At 40.9% G+C, this 22,090-nt stretch overlaps 2 protein-coding genes across 5 annotated transcripts in view; one reads left to right on the plus strand and one right to left on the minus strand.

Moving 5' to 3' along the window:
- Nucleotides 1-10,955, plus strand: part of amigo1 (adhesion molecule with Ig-like domain 1) — a 36,628-nt gene extending 25,673 nt beyond the window's left edge. The window contains exons 2-3 of one of the 3 annotated variants that reach the window (XM_042409493.1): nucleotides 3,064-3,151; nucleotides 6,890-10,955. In XM_042409493.1, the coding sequence (XP_042265427.1) occupies nucleotides 6,993-8,528 (1,536 nt within the window). In that variant the 5' untranslated portion in view covers nucleotides 3,064-3,151; nucleotides 6,890-6,992 and the 3' untranslated portion in view covers nucleotides 8,529-10,955. Of the gene's footprint in view, nucleotides 1-3,063; nucleotides 3,152-4,869; nucleotides 5,514-5,566; nucleotides 5,654-6,889 lie in introns of those variants that run through there. The other 2 variants (XM_042409492.1, XM_042409494.1) reach the window with 2 other exon arrangements.
- A 4,721-nt stretch (nucleotides 10,956-15,676) lies between these two features.
- On the minus strand, nucleotides 15,677-21,185 carry atxn7l2b (ataxin 7-like 2b). Of its 2 annotated transcripts, none has more exons than XM_042408167.1 (10): nucleotides 21,039-21,185; nucleotides 20,310-20,381; nucleotides 19,907-20,222; nucleotides 19,405-19,655; nucleotides 19,062-19,144; nucleotides 18,698-18,909; nucleotides 18,243-18,423; nucleotides 17,817-17,938; nucleotides 16,191-16,959; nucleotides 15,677-16,012 (listed from the first exon to the last, which is right to left on the minus strand). In XM_042408167.1, the coding sequence occupies exons 1-9, from the start codon at nucleotides 21,133-21,135 to the stop codon at nucleotides 16,194-16,196; spliced, it is 2,100 nt and encodes a 699-aa protein (XP_042264101.1). In that variant the 5' UTR covers nucleotides 21,136-21,185; the 3' UTR covers nucleotides 15,677-16,012; nucleotides 16,191-16,193. The 2 variants fall into 2 exon arrangements, with proteins under 2 accessions (XP_042264101.1, XP_042264103.1); XM_042408169.1 differs by lacking the exon at nucleotides 21,039-21,185 and adding an exon at nucleotides 20,593-20,894 and having other exon boundaries at nucleotides 18,243-18,426.
- Between the last annotated feature and the right edge of the window lie 905 nt (nucleotides 21,186-22,090).

A 22,090-nucleotide genomic window follows, 5' to 3' on the forward strand; every position in this document is an offset into this window, starting at 1 on the left:
GTTATGAGAGACAATGAGTCAAAAACTGAACATGTAGAGAAAACACAGAGGCACATTAGGCTGAGGGCTTTAAAACAAGATGTGTAGGCTAAAAACTGCTGCGGTAATTTTTAACCAGCAGCACATACATCCTTATCATGTTCAACAAGCTAAATACCTTGTTTCTGACACAGCAAGCCAAACATTTTCAAGGCAATGAGTCACCGACTCTGCTTTCTCCAGGGGACCTCATCTTATTGGCCGAGGGCAGGGGCATGGCTCTTATTGCAAAGACAGAGGATTAGCGTTGTTTTCCCACACAGTTAATTAGTAGAGAATCATCTGTTTCCTCCGGGAACAGCCAGCATGCATCAACTCCTTTATCTTTGCCCTGAGGAATGGATTAACAGGTATTAGACATACAGACTGGGAAATGCGTGTCTTCCAATATCTCTCTCTCCATTCAGAATATCAACAAAACAAAATTATATGCTTTGTTTTGTCTGTCTTTACAGCTCAGTTGGAGATTTAATATTTCCCATATATAGCTTTAAATAGATCCGTAATGGGTCCTTGGCTTGACAGTTTCACCTGACAAAGGTAATTATGCCCAGTTATTACAGCAAGGCTTGTAACTGCATTAGTGACAGCTTTAATTAGAGAGTGAAAACAATGTGTGCCCTGCCGCCTGAGTACATCCATTGTTAATGCTCACAGCGCCTCAGTGTAGGCTGACACCTGCAGCCCTTTCTCCATGATTTAGAGTAGTGGTCCCCGCTGTCGAGGCGCACATGGCTGAAGCACGGCCTGTTGCTAAGCAATGGGAGGACAAGACGTGCAAAAGATTAGATTACAAACAGATTTGCTTTTATTGAAGCATGTGCCATCAATGTGGGCTTTTTTTCTCTTAGATATTATTGTTGAGTGACCTTGTCTCATCCCCACATTTCTGATCAAACACAAAACTGAAAGTGTTGCCATGGTAACCAAGAACAGTCCAGATGCAGGCTAAACAAAGATTACAGTGAAATGTGTTTGCTCTTTAGGCCTTTACATTTGCTGTTGGGACCATGTATCCGCATGTCTCAGCCGGAGGGAAGTAAGACTGCAAGAAGGGCAACTTGACCCCTAATGAGCTAAACACCTCACTTAGTCAGTTACTTGCGTCAGACACACTAGTATTTGACTGATATCTTTAGATCAAGAACATTGTTAACAATCTCTTTGGTACAAGCTGTTCTAGTATTTTACCTGGATGATTAACACCACACGTACTGTAAAAACTAAATTACACCTCGGCCTATTAAAGGACAGGTTCACAATATGTCTTAAAACAACAGTCAGGTGCCCATATGAACACTGAGACAGGTTTTTCTTGCTGTAATCATTGTTCCTGTTCATACTGGTTGTTCCTTCTCTAATGTGCTTTCAATGTAAATGATGGGGGACAAAATCTACATTCCTCGTTCGGTGTAGAAATGTATTCCAAAGTTTATCTGAAGCTAATATGAGGTTTCAGTAGTCAAATCAAGTTAATATCTTCCAGAGTAATAGTCTTTTTAGTGAAAATGCCCTCTTTTGTGTTCATATGGGCACCTGACTGTTGTTTTAAGACAGACTTTAAACATTGTAAACCTTTCCTTTAACACCTTCAAGTGAGAGAATGAGCCATAAATTTATCTGGAAGCTGTTTTTAATGAGTAGTTGGAGATTCATCATCATGTGGGCTCACAAACCATTCAGTATTTTACAGTTAATTTAAATTTAAAAAATAATACAATAAGAGAGTAACCACATATGGGCAAAAATAAATCGTTGTGTTCCCAGCTGCAGGTCTAATGTGTGCAGCCGGCATGGAGTCTAGTTGCATCCAATCATGTGTGTGTTGTGTAAACCAGTCAGCTTGGAGACAAGAGTGTGCATGTTTACCATGTCAGCAGAGAAGCCAGGTGAAGCGCAGAAAGAGCCTGCTGAATGTAAACATCATTTACATCAGTCTGATCAGGATTCAAAGATGAAGAGATTGAGCCGATAATCCTCACAGGCAAAGAATGAGGTCGATAGCTTTCAGAGTGCTGAATCTATTGTAACTATACGCTATCATTTGTGAAATATGATCAGGTCATCTCGGGTGAAAGAAATGGCTTCCTGGCTGCTGAAGTGCTTGTTTTAAGAGTCACTTAACAATGCTACCGCCACTTAATGATTTATACATAGTTGGGGATTTATTCCTGCTTTGACTTACAGCTTTGCAGGGAAAGGCACTGTAACATTTTAAAATATTGTAATATATGCTGACAAATGAAGAAATGGGAAAGTACATTTGATAACTGGTGTTGGTCTGTCAGTCCCTGTGCTCATGGAGAGGCACTGATTCTCCAGAAGTCGATTTGCAGAGATGGAGACATTGATCTGTGCTCGAAACCCCATCTGAGCAGGTAGACAGAGAAGAGCAAGAGGAGGCGAGGCCACCTCAGATTTGCCACGGAGCCAAAACAGTCAACGAAAGGCCGCAGGCAGTTGCCAGGCAACACTATCCCTATCACAGCAGGAAGTAGAGTGAACAGAGCATTAATCACTTTCAGCTCCATCTCACAAGAGGCACAGACCTACAATGCTCTGGTCAGACAGAGGTCTCACACTATGTTCAGTCACACTGGTTCCTACCTCAATTTCCTGGCATTTGACTCAAGGCCCAGTAAAAAAGAGACGTCTCCAGCTGGTATATTTACATAATTAATGGAACACATCTCGGAGAATTAATATCATATTAGTCCATTTTTGTCCCACTTTATTTCTTAACTCAAGTCAGAGTCCAACAAATGAGCAAGTTTACAGTTTTTTTTTGTTTTTGTTTTTTTTTACCTTGAAACAAACGAAAGCTCTGTCAGAGAATTTATCTTGTGTCAGGAGAATTTATTTGGCGCTGAATATTGTTAAAACAAATCATGAAGGGATATCTGCCTGCAGTTCAGTCTGCTTCAAATCTGTTTGTTTCACCTGCCAAAGCATATCTTTTTTAAAGCAAATCCATCTCCAACAGAGTTTCTGCAATAATATGCTGAGCTTATCTGTCTCACGCAGGTGGGATCCAGGACTTGCACCATAGAAACCAACAGATGGACTCATTGTCTGCAAAACTGATGAAATCTAAGTGACATTTGAAGTCACGGTAAGTCACAGAAGGTCACAATTTCCCATGTGGTTTGGCATTTTCTCCCAAGCATAAATCTGCTCTTGGTCAAATGAGTTTAAACTTGGTTCAGATCAGCGAAAGAGGAAACATGAATAGACAGTTAAGAGAAGGTGACACAAGATTCAATTTGAAATTCAATATTCCCAGATTCTAATTACAGGGATGCCATAGAGCTCATCACCTGGTGAGATATCTTGGCACATGTCAAATTTCTCAGATGAGAGTTGCATCCATTAATATATCATTTTGTAATCACACAATAATTCAGAAGACATAAAAATGATCTTGTGTCCCTTGTTGCTAATCTTTATTAAATGATTTCTTGTGGCATTCTGAGTAGGAGGCTACATGGGTGCAGCAGCTTATTGGCATTCACAGGCTCTCGCAGCGTTGCCAAAGCCAGGCTCGCTGCAGCAGATCTGTGAATTGAGGAAAACCCAAAAAAAATCTCAAAAAGCAGCATGTGGGTGGATTCACTTGAGTAAAAAATGACAAGGTTTCCCCAGCTCAGTTGGCACTCATAAACAGACCTAATCAAATACATAAACAGAGTCTGCACAGTGAGCAAGAATGGCAAGAGCTGGATGAGGAAGTCGTTGTTGGAAAGCTGGACAGGTTGGGACTGTCTGTACATGTAATCCAGGCTAATCAACTACTTAATACCCAAAGCAATAATATAAGGAGTTGTTTATGTCTCTTCGCCTTTAAAGGCCCTGCACACACAATGATATCACTGTCACACTTGACATTATTTAGAAACCAGAATAATCAAGCTTTCAAATTCTGCATTGTCTGTTTCAGTCACGAGGCCTAAATACATGACAATGAGAGCACAAGCAAAGTCTCCAACGCATCCAAAATCACCAATTTATCAGTCACATAATCTAACAATAAATATGTTACTCGTTCTTGGCACCAGAATAATTAATAAACAAAAGATAATCCACTTTAATGAATAGGAACCTACATGTGTGGTGACAAAATAGGAGTAGTAGCAGCATTCAGAACATGTAGTGATTGTTAACATATTCAGCTGTCAGATGGTACAGTGATGATGGGGTGTAAGAAAGAGAGAAAATGTGTGACAGCTTTGTAGGGCCACATTCAGCCACATGTAAGTGGAATATGCGTCTTAGGAGAGCATATAAGAACATCCACCATGACATGCCAAAAATCTATACATTACACATTCACATAAATTCTGGAAAATAATTTTAACATACGGTTGATTGTGAAACTGCTATGATGAATTGCTATATGCTGTCTTTATATCAGACCAGAAGATGTGCCGGTTCAGGACACATGAGAAGCATTTTAAATCATATTCACCCAAGTTTAGAGAATTACAAGAACTATTGTGTCTGTACGGGTGAGGGTTCAGGATATGAAGATTTATAATTTGACCTACAGTAATGGTGATACTATGGGAAAGGTCATGGGGTCACCTAATGTTTTTCCTCCTGGGAGCATAAAAGTGCACTACACAGTTCGTGTCAATCTGGCTATTAGGATGTTGGATAAGATCAATAACATAATCACTGATCATTGGAAGAGTAGATAATAATAGATTAATAATAATGATGATGATGATTATCTAAACTATGATATTTACTTTTTGATCTTCATCCATACCATTTTATGAACCCTCAAAACGCTTCTGCTTTCTACTATTAAATCTTCTTGGCCGGTCCGACTTTTTCATTTTAGTTTTCATGGGCTCTCTGTGCGTCTCCGCAGCGCATCTTCGGTGTGGTCACTTTCGGTAAACAGCGCCTTCTTGGTGTTTGAGTGCACTACTTCTGCCGAAAAACACGTCAACCACTGCAGCAGCAGCAGCGGCAGCAGCACAGCACGAAGACAGCAGCAGGCCCACCAAGAGCCACAGGGAGGCTTGTCAGCTACAGACTGCTCTTTCTTAATTATCTCCATGGCTGCTGATGAGACCCGACAGCAGCCGGACCTGCTCAAAATGCGCCAATTATCTGCAAAAGACAGATGCGCGGCCGCGTGTGTACAAATGTGCCGTTAAAATCGAAGAGACAGATGATTAAAACAGAGTCGCTTGTCGGTGGTTGCCAGTAGTTTTAAAGGACGTGCGTTGTCTGCTCTTTACGTAATCTTTTTTTGCGTAATTTTGCGCCGGGTATTGGATGCCGCGTGGACCTGGATTATTTTGGCGAGGATATCTGTAGTGCTCTCCCTCCTCCCTGCATCCGCTGTTGTCCTCAACACCAGACACACAGACTCAGTCAGACGGAGACTATCTGTATGCAGCAACGTTGTAAACAGACGAGGAGCTGTTTTAATGAAATCCAACATCGCTGCATCTCGGTTGAAGGTAGGTGGCTCTCTCGTCTCTCCATCTCTCGGCTCACGTTTCCATGTTGTGCTCGTTTGTTGTCGAACAGAATTGGTGCAATGCAACGTTTGCACAGCTCTTCCATAAATGGACAAGGACATCTCAGAATATGGCATAACGTAAATACTGAGATGAATTTACATTTTGAACTTCTCTTTCTTTGCTCTTCTTTATGTTGTGGTGTATTATAATTGTGTTTGTGCGTCTCAGAGAGATAAAAGAGAGCGAGGGAGAAAGAGAGAAGGAAATGGGGAGAGGAAGAAAATCAATGCATGTCTTCCAGGAGTGTGAATGCACATGGGTTAGCGTGAGTACCGGGTGTGTGCGTGTGTATTTGTTTTAAAGAAAGACGCGCATCGTGCAAAGCAGCAGGGGAAAGTTTGTAGCTACTGTACAGGCTTCATGCGTGAGAAACCTGTGAGCAAAACAGAGAGACAATAGCTTCATGTAAGATTGCATGTTTTCATGGGTGGAAAGTAACTAGGGACATTTACTCAAATACTGTACACAATACTGGTACTTTACTTGCGTATTTTAATTCTGAGACTTTATTCTTTTGCTCCACTGCATGTTAAAGGTAATATATTGCAGTCAAATGAGTTCTGCTGTTGTTGCTTCTTTATTTGCATATTAAGTTTTTATTTGGAGAACAAAGTAAAAGCTCATAAAATATTATGGATCTCTAGAGTTCAAACTACTCAACACATGTATAAAATAGTTAAACCATGAACCACTGCATTAAAATACTGGTAAAAAGGGACCCTTCTCCAAATGAATGCCATTACTTTTAATCCTAAAATCCATTGTAGCTTGTATTTGGTGATTTTTGTTTATTCTTGCCAATGCAGGTAGTATATTTAGAAGAATGCGACCTACAGATTAAAAAAATAGCACATCTGTTTATCTCAATGTATTGTAATTGAAACTATAAGAATGTGTTATGCTTGTGTTGATGTAAACAAATATTTAATAGCATCAGAAAGAGCAGCATCAGTTACATAGTGCTAGTCCCTGTGTGAAAAGATCTGTCATTCAATGTGGGAGTGATAGCAAGTTCCTGTTTTGAATTGTGATGGGGCGACCCTTTGTTTACATTTGGATCACAGACTGTCTATAAGTACATTTGCAATGCTTATGGTATTGTTGGGATTTGAATACTTGTCCTCCACTGTGTGAATGAATGTTTTCTGTTTGTTTGTGTTACAAAGCATGGTATTTACTATCTATCTGTCTATCTATCTATCTGTCTATTTATCTATCTATCTGTCTATTTATCTATCTATCTATCTATCTATCTGTACCTACTTAGGTCTGATAATATCTGTTTATCGCCCTTGTTTCTCCTTTTTTTTCAGCCTTCAATCAGCAATGCCTGGGAATCCTCCAGCTGCTCTTCCATGCTGTTTTCTGAGAATGGCATCGTAGTAAACCTCTCTGGGATTTAGATCAACTGCTAGCATGTTGCAGCCTTCCACCAGAACAGGTGACAGCCTGTTGGAAACATTACCTCATTGGAGTAGGCGTCCGAGATGGGCCCTTGGCCTCACTGTCTGCATGGCTCTCCTCTGGTTTCCAGGGGCAGCGGGATCTACCCTAAACTGCCATAAGACTTGCATCTGCGCCTCAAACATAGTGAGCTGTTCCAAGATGAATCTGACCACTGTCCCAACAGGACTGCCGCTCTATACTGCTGTGCTGGATCTCAGCTACAATGAGATAACACGGTTGCGATCAGAGTGGACACCAGTCAAGCTCCTGAAGCTCCATAACCTCCTGCTCAGCCACAATGGTCTCTACTTCCTGTCTTCAGAGGCGTTCATATATGTGAAGCACCTGCGCTACTTGGACCTGTCCTCCAACAATCTTCAGCAGCTGGACGAATTCATCTTTGAGCCTTTGGTCAACCTGGAGGTTCTCTTACTGTACAATAACCAAATTTCCCAGATTGACCGCTCAGCCTTTGTTGGCGTGGTCAACCTTCAGAAGCTCTACCTTAGCCAGAACCAAATCTCCCGCTTCCCCATGGAGCTGGTCAGGGAGAAGTCCCGCCTGGAGAAACTTAGCCTCCTGGATGTGTCCTCCAACAAGGTCAAATTATTGCCCATTGATGAGCTCCAGGTGCTGCCTGCCTGGATTAAAAATGGCCTCTACTTCCACAATAACCCTCTGCTGTGTCACTGTGACCTCTACACACTCCTGGCCCACTGGTACATTCGAAAGCTCAACTCTGTCGTCGACTTCAAAGATAAATACACATGTATTCTACCTGGCCCGCAGAAAACCCAAGTGGGTGTTTTTGATCTCAGCGGTGACATGAACTGCAGCACATTCAAGGAGGCTGATGAAGAGGCTTTTCTGGACCAAACGCTGACCCTTGGCTGTGACACCAAACAGAGAGTCACGTCAAAGACCTGGACGATGCCTGGTAACGTGATGGTGACACCTGGAAGCAACCAGACAGCCAAAGTCTTGCCAGATGGGAGTCTGCAGATTAGTCCGGTGAGGCCCGACGACTCTGGAACCTACACTTGCTTTGCAATGAGTGAGGCCTTCAATGAAACGATCTATGTGGTGCTGAAGGTTCACAACTTCACCATGCACGGGGGCGGGGAGACCCTGAACACAGCGTATACCACCTTGGTGGGTTGCCTGGCCAGTGTGGTGCTAGTGCTGATGTACCTTTACCTGACGCCGTGTCGATGCTTCTGCTGCCCCAACAAGGGTAAGAATCGGGGTGAGGACAGCATCCACTCCTCTATGCTCAGTGTCACACCTACCCATGAGGACCCAGCACTCAAGGCCGAGCTGAACAGGCACGTGGCATTCATAGACTCGAAGGACTTGCAGGGTCAGAATGGCAAGCTGAACCCCAATGGGGATGAGGATGACGATGACCTGGATGCAGAGGCCAGTTCTCTTATGAAGGGAAAGAGGAAGAAGTCAGTAGCAGAGTCCATCAGCTCCGTCTTCTCAGACACTCCAATGGTGGTCTGAAATGGCAAAGACAACGGACGCCACATGACTGGATGTAAATGGTACAACGTGAGCCATGTTTAAGTTAATGTGAACTGTGACCTTGTAGGAGAAAATGAAGGGATGTTCATCTGTAATTGCTGGCAAGTCGAAATAAGGATCTCAAAGGGAGTAAAAAATGAACTGTCTTGTTGTCAACAAGAACAATAAGCAGGACTTTTCCAGCATTTTAATCTGTAGCACTTAATATTCATACTGTGAAGGAATGGCAGTGTACTAGGACAGTGGAAACTACTGAAGTCTTACGAGAGTAAAAGGTAGATGATATGTTATTGATATCAGCACTCAGGAAGTGATACATTAAATTGCTTAAGTGTGGGAAATACATACAATGCACAGATTGAAATTAGATTTGAAAACAAAATACTTCACACGTACTTTTTCTTTTTCTTCTTTCGGCTGTTCCCGTTAGGGGTTGCCACAGCAGATCATCCATTTCCATCTCTTTCTGTCCTCTGCATCTTCCTCTGTAGCGCCAACCACCTGCATGTCTTCCCTCACCATATCCATAAACCTCCTCTTTGGCCTTCCTCTTTCCCTCTTGCCTGGCAGTTCCATCGTCGACATCCTTCTGCCAATATAACCAGCTCCTCTGCACATGTCCAAACCATCTCAATCTCGCCTCTCTCGCTTTGTCTCCAAACCATCCAACCTGAGCTGTCCCTCTAATATACTAATTTCTAATCCTGTCCACCCTCATCACTCCCAACGAAAATCTTAGCATCTTCAACTCTGCCACCTCCAGCTCTGCTTCCTGTCTTCACAGGAGCCACATCACTGGTCTCACTACCGTCTTGTAAACCTTCCCTTTCACTCTTGCTGGTACCCTTCTGTATACTCCACGTTACTTTGAACAGTTGACCCCATGTAACTCATCCACCTTCACCATCTCTACTCCTTGCATCCTCCCCATTCCACTGTCCTCCCTCTCATTCATGCACATGTATTCCATCTTGCATTCCTCTTCTCTCCAGTACATACCTCCACCTCTCCAGACTCTCCTCACCTACTCCCTACACTCAATGCAGATCGCAATGTCATCCGCAAACATCACAGACTCCTGCGTCATCTGGTCTGTTAACCTGTCCATCACTATTGCAAACAAGAAAGTGCTCAAAGCCCAATCCTTGATGTAATCCCACCTCCACTGTGAACCCATCCGTCACTCCAACCGCACACCTCACCGCTGTCACACTACCCTCATACATATCCTGCAGCATAATACTTCATACGTACAGTAGTATATATTGAAGCCATGGCTCATAATTAGATTTATTACAAAGACTAGAATAGATTGCAACTTGCGTAAACATTAGAGCATAAGTACATTTACCCTTCCTCTATCAACACAGGGACAGAGCTTTAGATAGACAGACTGCCGTCACCAGGCTATGAATACATCTGTCATTAACCTTGAGTCATCTATAAAGAAGCAGCATGCCATAAACCCACATTATACGAGATCCCAGACTGATCTGTATGAGTGGGATAAAGGAAATGTGGATTCATCAGTCATTTAGTAATTTATATTGAGAAAGAGATGGCACAAACATTAATTAAGCGGCCATTTCCATTCTAAGTTATAGCTGGTACTTAGTTGCACTCAGATACAGTTAATTAGACTGATTCTTATTCGTATTCATAGTCATGTGTATAGTAATATAAGAGAGAGCTTTGTTTTTCCTTTGCTATCTTAAAGGATCGATTTACATAGATATATGGTATAAAATAGTTGACCAGCTTGAGGCAGATCATTGTTTATAAATGAATAGTGTATCAAAATAGTTGCCTCTTAGTTATGCACATTTACAGAATAACCCAAGAGAAACTTTTGAAACCTTACACAACTAAAAACATGGAACACCTCCAACAGAAATACATTAGATGCCAGGAAGTATTTTGTCTTGACTGACTATCAACATATTGTCTCAGTTCTGTATACAGACAGGTACCATGGTCTTTACAAGGACAAATAGGCTTCTGTTAGTTGTACAAGTCCAATGTGGTGCCACTTACTGCAGATTTTGACTCCTCCTCTTGGCCAAGTTATAGTATTTGTTTTTCTCAGTCACACTACCAGGAAGTTAAATACCAAGCCAAGGCTAAAAGCTGCCAGCTTGAGTTTAATTTATTCTTTCCCGTATATAAAATGTGCACCTGACACAAAATCCTGAAATATTTTGATGTATGTTGTTCAAAAGAACATAAACCTTGGTCAACACATCCTCATAATTAAATGACCACATAGGTCAAATGTACCTGCACTCCAGAACGACCCATAGGAGCGTTTTCAGAGTGACCCACAGGAGTGTAATATGCTGCTTTCCAAAACTGTTACAAATCACTTAAAAAATAATTATGTTTTATGGTGTGACAACACTGTGTTCAGGTCTGGTTAGGTTTAGGCACAAAAACCACTTGGTTAGGGAAAGATCATGGTTTGGGTTAAAATGATCACTTGAAATGTGGTTTCTACTTCTTTAAAGTTACGCAACCTTTGCCATCATGGCAACATTAAACACCACAATAATTGTTACAGTTTTTAAAAAATGTCCGGACTCGCGTTTGGAAACGGAAGTGAACAGCGACCTCCTGCAACTAAATCCACTTTTTGACATCTAACTATCTAGCCATGCGCAAAATACGCCTCCTCCTCCTAACAATGCAAATTGTTACCCTATATTGACGTTACCTGAACTGCCTCATAATTAATACAGCCACTAGATGGTGTGAACATAACTATAGGACGTTTTTGCCAGCTGAATTTTAGACCTATACTTTTGTTTTTCTTGTGAAGAAGTACTGACCTTGGTGTATTCATACATCATAAATTATGTCGTAGATTTAAATATTAGATCTTGCATTTCGCTCAGATGGAAAATTCCCAGTGTCACACTGATTTAATATGTAGCTGTCTTGCCCTGTGGTTGGTTGATATTGATGTTTATTGTATTAGCAGGTAAACAAAGAGTCTGCCACATAATAAAACCTTCAGGCCTCCTCCAGAAGATGAAACTTATGAATAATACTGATGAGGCTCTACATTAGATTACATTACAGGAGAGAGCTGATTTTAGAGTTTGTAGCTGCTGATAGGAAACCTCATGTAACATGGGGGATATTTCAGAAGAAAGTCTCAGCATTTATAACAGAATCTATTGTGAATTGATTTAACCATGCAAGTGTATGCAGACACCTCGTGTGCTGTGCATATTTAATGAACAAGATTTAAAACAGGAGACTGTCTTGCCATAAATAATAAATAAGAAAGAGTGATTTCATTAAACTCTTTGGCATTTGTGTCATTATACAACAAGGTTAGGCCAGCATAAATGCTAATTGCATCTTTTGATGGGATGCAGCTTCCCTTTGCTTTCCATGTCTTTGTCTCTCTGAGCAGGAAAGGATAGGTGTGTTATCATGAGTCACAGCAACACAAAGCCATTCTGTCTGGCTCCCTGTACACTGACAGCCTCAATTCATCCTAGATATGTTTGCTTTGTTTGTGTACCTCTGTCATTATGAGGCTGCCCTTACTTAAGTTCAAAAGCAATCATTCATCCAGGCTATGAATGTGATGCCCTTTAACTAGTCTGTAATTTGTTTATGAGGGAAACACCTGGAGTTTTTATTGAACATTTGCTCTTCCACTGAGTCATATATTTGGAAAGTATAATGGAATAATGATAATAATTTAATGGTCAATATAGTTTAGGTTTCCAGTTCAACAAGTACCACAGTATCTGTAAGAACTGATAGTTGCAATCAAATCAATTAAACGTCAATTTAGCTCTCAAATGTTAAAATGTAATAGGTTTTCTTACGCGAAGTTGGTGAAATCAGTGGAATATTCATGGTTGCTGTGTGCACCACAGCATCTCCTGTGTGGGTGAGAAAAGGAAGTCACACTTATCAGAGAGGTGGTATATGAATCATTCCACTCTCTCACACATAGGAATACCAGGTGGAGAAATAGACAGCAGAAAAAATACCACAAGACACACTTAAATAAAGCCACATTTAGCACTAATGCAGACTGGCTGCAGTTGGCGAAGAATCTGTCCCACGTTAAGGAATCCAAGCTCTAAATTTTGCCCTTCAGAATAGATGTATATGTGCCGTTCCCTGTTTCCTCAAAGTGGGATCAATGTAAAACTCCTCGGGTATCCAGGCTAGTCATTCACAGGATCTCAAATGGCTAAAAACTAAAATCATACACGGATATTATAGCTGTTGAATAGCGCACACTGAACTACCAGACCATCAAGGAAAAGCATGTGCTTGCCCTGCAGTTACGGAGTGTCAGTTAAATCTGCCGTGGCTAACGGGTAGTTTTCTCTGGGTTGTCACTCAAAAGTTGCAGTTCTGTACAGAGAAAAACTAAGTGCTATTGCGAGGGTCCTGACATAGAGGAGAAGAGTGGCTTTGTACTCTCCAAAGCAAATCTGCCTTCCTATATATATCTATATATACAGTATATATATGTATTAAGACTCACTTTTCTGTGTTCAGTAATGATTAGTTGTGTACTGCTATGTTCTACCCGTGTACTGACTGTATTCTTGTATAATCCGATGTTGATCATTTTGCATTTCGTCTGCCGCTGTGCTACTGTTAGTTGTTTCAACATTCAAGTCTTGACATAAATGTTTATTTTTTAAGTGGGGGTGGGGTTTAGTTTTTTATCGAAAGAGGATGTATTTTACACTTGACTCTGCTAAAGAATACGGTTAAACAAACAAATAATAATATTTGAACATGTATCATAAGCTGCACAGGAAGAGTTTTGACATTATTGAACACAATACATCCTAATGGGCAGTGATTATGTAGCCGCCAGTTATTTTCAGTCAGTATTTGACTTTGCTCATAAAGCCATAGGGAATTCAAGGAGAAAGCGCAGCACTTTGTCAGATTGGTGTCTGTGTCAGGTGATGTCAAGATGATTCACGAGTGGTGCTGAGCAAGTTGGCAGTTCAGAATGATAGGAGTTGTAGATACAAGTTCTTCAACAGATTTACAGTCAAAGCAAAGACATTTCTGTCTGTAAGAAAAGTCAAGTATTTTTTTTTATAAAACACTAGGAATGTAGAAAAAAATAGATCTTTCCACCCAAACCACAGAATTCCTGAAAAACAATAAGCTTTGAATGGGTCAAAATACAAAAGGTAACTAAATCTTCTCAGGACTATTTATATTTTAAGTTCTAATGTAATATGTTATGAAAACATAATTGCATTTTAACATTTGCAGCAACAATAACGCCAAAATCTCTGGTTTTGAGATCTGTGCAGTTCACAGGTCCTTTGCTATTTGCAATAATGGCACATTAGCCGTTCCTGCAATGATCAGTCCTTACAGAATATGGAGGGGAGTGGTCTCTCATTGCCCAACATACATCTATCTCCATTCATCTAACTATGTAGTAGCAATTATGGAAACATCCTTGTGGTGGTGGGGCTGAAAGCTCACTACTTCGACAACGTGCTACTACAAGTGTCCACAGAACACGAATGGAGCTTTTAGCAGCATAAAAGCACTAAGTTTATTGACCACTGCTTCAACGATGAGCTGCTCGGTCACTGCCATAAAATCCGAAAGGTCTCGCAGCTAAAGTGGAATGGCTTTGCATGGTACGCTTAAGAGCTTCTCTGACTGCAGGATAGGTGCAACCTTGTAGGCATTAAAGATAAAGAATACAGATATATCATTTGATTTAATAAAAGATCAACATTTACACTTTGCACTGTCTCCGTTTTTATTGCTTTCTCTTGCTTTTTCCTGAAATAATCTTTTACAGAAACATGTTCTTGTCATTATTTGCCTCTAAATCTTTGTGGCTGCTATGGAGTATTGGGAGTATTTTAAGGACAAAGCTGTGACATTTTGCCAAAATTATTATGACTAATGCTCTGAACCGCTAACACTGTAAATATAGCGTCACCATTTCAGGATACTCTAGACAGAATACCATGTATTTCCTTGATTAGTAATGGACTAAATTTGGCTACATTTCATTAAAGAGGCATATGGCAAGTCTAATCTACATACATGGGGGTTGTCATGTACTGTAATGTATAAGCTCCCTGCAGACTATAACAGTTTGACAGGTTAAATAGATTTAAGATACATCTAAGATTTTTAATACCTGTCACATAACCAGAATAGCACAAAGTAGATTGATGTACAATGTGTGCTTATGTAACTTGGGTGAAAATGGCCAAAGGTTCATCATTCCGTTTTTTTCTGAGGAGCAAAGTTGGTGGCTTGATACCATCTAGTGGTAAGATTATGTAGTGTCCTGCTGTATGTAAACATGGACATTTACTGGCCACTTCTCTCATAAACTTATTAATAGATAAATAATAATACATTTTATTTATCGAGCACTTTTCAAGATGCTCAAAGACACTTGGTTATTGAATTAACAGTAAATACAAGAGCTGACAAATTTAAGTTATTAATTATGTTCAATCAATTATGTTTTTCTACAACAGTATGAATAACAAAATTTAAAAAGAGGGTAAAGTTCTTGTTTTTAAATAAATGAAGCTACGCTTGACACAGGAACTTAAGTTAGAAACATGAACATAATATAAATTTGTTTAAATTTTAAGTTTTCAAATAAAATCAATAAAATCACCTGAATGCACGTGTCAGAGGGCACCACATTGTATCACTATAGTGACATAATTCCTGTGGCTTTTTTTTTTTTTTTGATAACTTACCCAGCATTTAGATAAATGTATGATAATGTTGTGAAGCTTGTCCATATAGCAAGACATTGTAAATAAAGCAATAAGGGAGGAAGTTTAAGGGTGTCTCTGGTTGAACAAAACAACACATTCTGTCTCACTCCTTGACTGACCTGATGGCACCATCAAATGATTAAAGCTGGGACAAGCTTTAATCAGGACAAATTAGAGAAAAACCTTCAAATACACTTGTCAATTTCCCTAATTTGCCAGGAATCACATGATCCACAGGAACAATGACAAAAAAAACCCCTGACTGGATGAGTAAACTAAACTGAATAAAATTGCAGTTTTACAATCTTTAACGCTCCTCCAGTATGGACCAACACTCAAATAAGAGAAGACACAGTGGTATAAGATTTCATAAGTTTTTAATGATTTTGCCATTGAATGACTTTTCATTTTAGCAGCATAATGTGTGGATCGAGGTATTTTTATGTTCTTACGCAGGCAATCAACTCAAACATTTAATCGTGTAGAAAAATAGACATTTTGCAATAATACACACATACAGTAATGTGCAGACAAAGACTTATTCCTAATGTCTGTGCGTAAAAATGTGAAGACATAAATAAATGTGAACAAAAACACACACATACACACACACACACACACTCATACTGGCAGCAGCTGTAGTGGGCAGCAGGCCTTTTCTCCAAGTGGTCTTTTTAAGGCTGGCCTCTTGACTGTCTGTGAAGATGAGATGTAAACAACTGTCACTTATAGATGTTTTCATTGTTAAAAAATACAAAAACACACAATCATATTCTAACCAAGAACATGTGCAGTGCAATTCATGTCTGTCTACTATTAAAGGTCTAGATCGGTATAAAATCTATTGCACAGCATAGCTAGATAGTCTACTCACTCTTTAGGAGTCTGATCTTTTCTCCAGACCCCAAGAAAGCACATCCTCGATGCTCTCTCCCTTCAAAGAGAGGAGGTTTGAGCGGGAAGGGGAGGATAAACGTTGACACTTGGAGTTCATGGATAGCGAGGAGTTGAGAGGTGGTGATTCACTGCTGCCTTTGCGCTTCTGGGCAGGGGCCCTGTGGTCATAGCCCACCGCTTTCTGCTGAATCGCTGGGGACCTCCCTTTGCAGCGGGGGGAGCGGTGGGTTGGATGGTGAGGAGCCGGTAAAGGAGAACGCTTCTCCAAAACTGACAAGTGTCTCTCTGAGGGCTGTAGTGGAAGAGGAGGACATGGCTTCTTTCCGTGTGAGAAGGTACCATTGATTGGTCCTTGAGAGGAGGGAACGTGTGGCTGGCCCTTCTCATGGAGGGGGGGATCTCTAATGTATCTGGAGGATTTGTCCTCGCTGCTGTGTGACAGCTTTGTAGCTTTCTGTGCTGCGCTCACATCTTGCATTTGCTCCACCTCCTTTAGCCGAGCCTTCCCGGGTCGCCTAACAGCGTTGCGCTGTCGACTGGGCCCGAGGCTCGCAGAGGTGGTGGAAGAAGGCGGTTTGGTACTGTGAGGGTGGTGCTGATTACTTTTGGTTTCCAGTTGTCCCAGTGAGGTAGACTCAAAGTTGAGGGAGCCAGGGGAGTGGGAGTGTCTAGCTCCAGTCCTGACAGGTGAGGATGGAGATGTGACATGGTGTGACCTGAGACCTGATGATACTTCAGGCATCTTCCTGTAAATTAAAGGAAAAACATGAAGCAGATTAGATTCCTGTATTTCTTCTAAATGAAATGAAAGCAAAACATCCAAGATATTTAACTTATCCTGAAGTGGTTCTAATGGATCAGCTGCAGCTTAATTTTATTATGAGTGGCTCAACCTCACAAATGTTAGCTAACATTTATCATAGCCTGCTGAAGTTCTGAAAATCGACTCCATAAATACAGGCAGGCAAATACACTATGGTGTCTCTTAAATCTGTCGGTTGATGTAGAGTAGTAACTTTTATAAGATTAGAGTATATATTACATATTTTTTTAAAATTGTAAATTCTGTCTTTTTTATATTATTTAGGATTACTTAATTTTATGTATATTTTTGACTGTTATGCACCACAACACCACCAAGGCAAACTCCTTGTATGTGCAAACCTACTTGGCGATAAAGTTGATTCTGATTCTGACGAATATCAGATCAAATCTGACCATCTCTTATGAGATGATTAAAACTTATTTAATTGGTTTGAGAGGCAATGCAAACCAGTACACCACTATACTTCACAGAGCATGCAAAGACAGCAAATGGCAAGAAAACCTAATGTGTTTGCTGTCCAAACAAACTATCACTGAGTAGATTGTACCATGATTGATACATTTTTAAACAATACTTGATATGTAATAACTTATGAATCCCTGCAGGGAAGAAACCAGATCGAGCTGAAGAAAACTTCCCTGGAGTGGATTCAGTGCCTAGTTCAAGGACAGACACTTGCACATATTGGATGTATTCAAGCTCACTGAGCAACTCCTCTCTCTAATAAGTGACTCTAATAAGTGACATTTCTGCTAAGTATAGATCAGTGATACTCACTTCCTAAAGTGTGTGTTGACGTGGTGCTCCAACATGGCACTGAGTGCAAACCGCAGGTGGTGCAAACGCCGGTCGAAGGTGAAGATGCTGCAACCCAGTGTGTGGCATCCAAAAGTGCATAGCTGCAGAGCAGAAACAATTTAATAAATAAAGACAGACTCAGGTGTCCTTTGGAGAAATTTCTAATCCTGACTGAACTTTAAACTGAATTAATAGTCAAATCCAGCCCCCCCTCCCTTTTTTATTGAAAGAAGGAAACTGAAGTAGCCCTTTTATTACATATGAAGTGCTTTTCACTCTAAATTCATACATCACACCTGCTTAAAATGAAATTTTTCCTCTTAAAACAATAGCAATATAAATAGAAAACAATTGTTGAATAGGTCTACTGGCTGCTGCTTTGCTTCTGTCTCTTTCTGCACTCACCCCAAGAGGTTTGGGGTGCCAGGGTGTGGCAGGCAGGTCTGTGGCTTCCTCCTGCTCATCATCTTCATTCTCCTCGCTTGACAGCAGGTTCTGGTTGAAGGGGTATGGATGTTGAACCTCCACTTTCACAGTACTGTCACCTTCTTCCTCCTCTGGAAAGCTTTCTGATGGATTCCTGGACCTGCTTTGAAGGTAAAAGAATACAAAAATTAAGAAAGATGCATTATGCCAGAAAATACTGTAGATGGACACAAAAGGATCTATGTGGGAAAAAAATTACTTGGATAGAAACATCATGTGGATGATAGACTTTGAGGTTACCATTCAGAACATGTATTTTTATGTATGAATGTTTTGTTTTCTGTATGTGTGCACTTGTCCTGATGTTTGCCACTTTCAGCACCACAGTCATCTGTTGTGTCAACTCATTATGATGCAAAGTATATATTTCATACCTGAGAATGTGGCAGTTGTTGTTGAAGTTGGTTTTACTGCCCTGGTTTGCTATTTTCTCTTCAAAAGCTTCTAAATGTTGCTCCTTGTCTTTTGATTTGACAGGAAGCTGCTCAATGTCTCGACCTGCTGATGGGGTTCTCTGCTCCACTGCCAACTGATCGAAGGTTTTAGTCCTACCCAACGCTCCCTGCTGCTGGTGGATGGAATCGTTCTGTATAGAAGGTACAGCACACAAAAAAAAGATTAAATCCTCCACGTTTCTGTATCAAATAACCTGGATTCATATCTCTGTTCATAATGAGCAACTATAAAGATAGTTGTAACAATACTGGATAAAAGATCATGAAAAGGCAGAGAGTTTACATTGCATATAAGCTTCCGGCTGCACAGCTTCTTCCTTTCTTGATCCACAACTCTGCAGTGTTTGTTCAGGTCACATTCTTTCTCTATAGGAAAGAAAAGCAAACACAGTAGTCAGTCAGCAACAGCAAGACACAGACAACATGATCCATGCTGGCTGGAAGGAGATTACAGACCACCATATGATAACTTTTCCAAAAACGATAGGCAACTATTCTGCATCTGATTTAATTCTATAATGCAGATACCCTTGTATACAACATTATATACCTCGGCAAATACACTTCTAGTTCGGAGATGTGTGGCAGAAAAGCAGCAAGGGAAGAAACAACAGAAACAGACTTACTGTTAATGTTTTTGTAAATCCGGCTGTAAGTTCTCGTTCCCCGCAGAGGACTGAGAGACTCACTCGACTGCCCAGCTGTGGGCTTCTGCACAGGGGGTCTCTCTGATGGAGAAGTGGAGGAGGTAGAGGAGGAACAGTGGCCAGGGGGTAGGGGTCCCGTGTGCCATGGAGGAACCCTAGGACGAGGCGTGGAGGCGGAGTGATGCGGCAGGGGAGGGTTCTCCTGAGGGAACTTGTCCACTGAAGGTAAACTGTGGAGGAAGTTAGCGACGTAAATTTCAGAATTAACTTATGAGATTCACGCAATTGAGACCTGCAATTCAGATACAATAAATGTGGCGAAATTCAGGTTTCTGCAAGACCCAAATGACATAAAGTTACTGTTACAGCATAGCAACAAATAAAACAATGATTCAAAGAGGGCAAAGCTCTTCAAGACGAACCAAACATTAAGCTGAGTCTCTCCCAAAGTAAGTTTAAAGTATTCATTCTAAAACAGTACCTTGAAGTGTCCTTCTGGGCCTTGGTAGGCCTGTGCTGGTGGACAGGTAACGCTGCTGAGGAGGGGACACTGACTTCATGACATCTGCCATCCTTCTGCCTCTCTCTAGAGACGGGAAGACTTGTAGGAGTCCGGCCAGGGCGAGGTCGCTGCTGTGGAGCCAAAGTAGATGACTGGCCACACATCTTCATGAGAGGACCATGTCGCCTCTCGCAGTGCTTCTCAAAGGCTTGAGGCTTCACCACCTGGCTACAGTGGCTGCACACCACCAGGTAGAAATCATCATGTGCTGGACAGTGGCCATATATGTGCATATCTGTAGAGCAGAATACAAAATAGAGTCAAAGTGAAATACATTTCCTGATGTGACACTGAACTGAGTTTCATTGGTCGCCACCTTCACCTTCTTTCCTGAGGGTCATGGTCTCACAGTGGTTCCTCCCATACTTGCTGTTGTCTTCAACATTGGACCCAGCTGCATGAAAGGCAAAACAGTCAGCATGAAATATTGATATGGGGCATTCTTGCAGCCTCAGGTTCACTGACATATCTAAATAGCTTTGCATAGATAAAAAACAGAAAAAGCTCTTTCATTTCAGTTCATGCTCCAGATTGGAGAGGCTTCCGCAGGTTTCACTCATACATTTAGGTTAATTTATCCAAGAGAAAAAAAGAAAAAACCCTGCCTCTTGAAACTTCTCCTTCCATTCACATAAACTGCCAGTGGCTTCCTTGTTTTCTGGTCAAGCCACTGCTTGTGTTGGCGAGTCAACTTTGGCGTTAGCAAGCTGGACAAATCCCTCTTAAGCAGTGTTGTTGTTTGTTGTTGACATTAGCTGACAGGCTAACGGTGAATTTACATGACCATTGGTAAGCCGTTGTGTTTATATAAGATAACATAGATAGAGTTTTTAACATCACTAAACGCCTAAGAAACAATGATTTAAATGTTTCTGTTCTGTGCCAGTTGTTGTTATAAACCCAGCCTGCACTAGGACCCGGCGGGTCTTTTGTTTGGGTTGCGCTTTATGCCGCCGCTCTGTCTCTGTGTGTGCGTAACCACAAATAAATCACAGGACATTCACACTATGACGTGATGAAAACCAGGTTTGGGGCAGGGAGTGGCACTCACCGTCAGATGGTAAAATATTCACCCTATCTGCCCAACAACTCCAGTTTAATCCGACAAAATCGTCGAGATTAGGATTTCGCCGATCCAGCGCGGCCATTGCTGCTCTTGCGCGTTCGCGAGGTGGCGCCGCCAGTTCACGCGCATCACATCCGCGTCACAAGGCTCGCGCCCGCGCAATACGGGACATAATGCCTTATTAATGCGAAGTTATCTTTCATACATGCGTGGAGTGAGCTCCCAGTGTAGCAGCAGTCTGAGGACAGACAAAGAGTGAAAATGTCACTAGTTGTCCTTAAATTAAATAAATAAATTAAAAGATTTCCTTAAATCATAATAATAATAAATCATATACGCCCATTCATTTAGTGTTAATGTTACCAAGTTGTCACAGAGGTAGTGTGACCAAATTTAATGGGGGAAAAATGTAGAACTATTTGAAGAGTTAGAGCTTGGAAATAATATCTTTGTTAATTTTTCAAAAGTCTAGAATTGTTGTAAATATTTTATTATCTAAAATCTTCATACAGCCAAGAGTCTGTATGAAGAGTCATACAAATTTTATAGTGAGGATTTGTATGGCGCTCTCTATCCAGAAATACAAAGCCAAAGGCAACTGGATCTGCTGTTTTATAACTAGCAGAATAAATCTAAACACTATAGCTAATAGTGAATGTGAATGTGATTCTTGAGATGTCAGGGGCCATCAGTTGGGGGTTACGCCTTTCCTTGTTCACAGATAGAAACTCAACTGCAGATTTCCTGCTGGATGTTCAGGGTAAACATGCACCATAGAAAGTAATGATTTTTTTTTATTAGCAATTGATCGAACGGTTACTTTTTTGATTAGTCGATTAAGCTATCATATGTTGAAAGAACAGTGCAAAATAAATCACAATTTCACAAAGATGAAGGTGACTTTTTGTCCAACCAACAGGCCCAAACCTAAAAATATTCAGTTTACAATATTAAAAGAGGGAAAAGCAACAAATCTTCACATTTGAAAAGCTGGAAACAGAGAATGATTGAAGTCTTTGCTTTATAAATGACTTAAC

Source organism: Thunnus maccoyii, chromosome 4 (assembly GCF_910596095.1).
Source record: "Thunnus maccoyii chromosome 4, fThuMac1.1, whole genome shotgun sequence".
NCBI lineage: Eukaryota > Metazoa > Chordata > Actinopteri > Scombriformes > Scombridae > Thunnus > Thunnus maccoyii.

Coding starts and splice junctions, on each gene's coding strand:
- atxn7l2b (XM_042408167.1), bottom strand. CDS start 21,135: ATGGCCGCGCTGGATCGGCGAAATCCTAATCTCGACGATTTTGTCGGA. Junction 19,145..19,404: donor GATTTACAAAAACATTAACA/GTAAGTCTGTTT, acceptor TCTTTCCTATAG/AGAAAGAATGTGACCTGAAC. Junction 18,910..19,061: donor GCCGGAAGCTTATATGCAAT/GTAAACTCTCTG, acceptor CCTTCTATACAG/AACGATTCCATCCACCAGCA.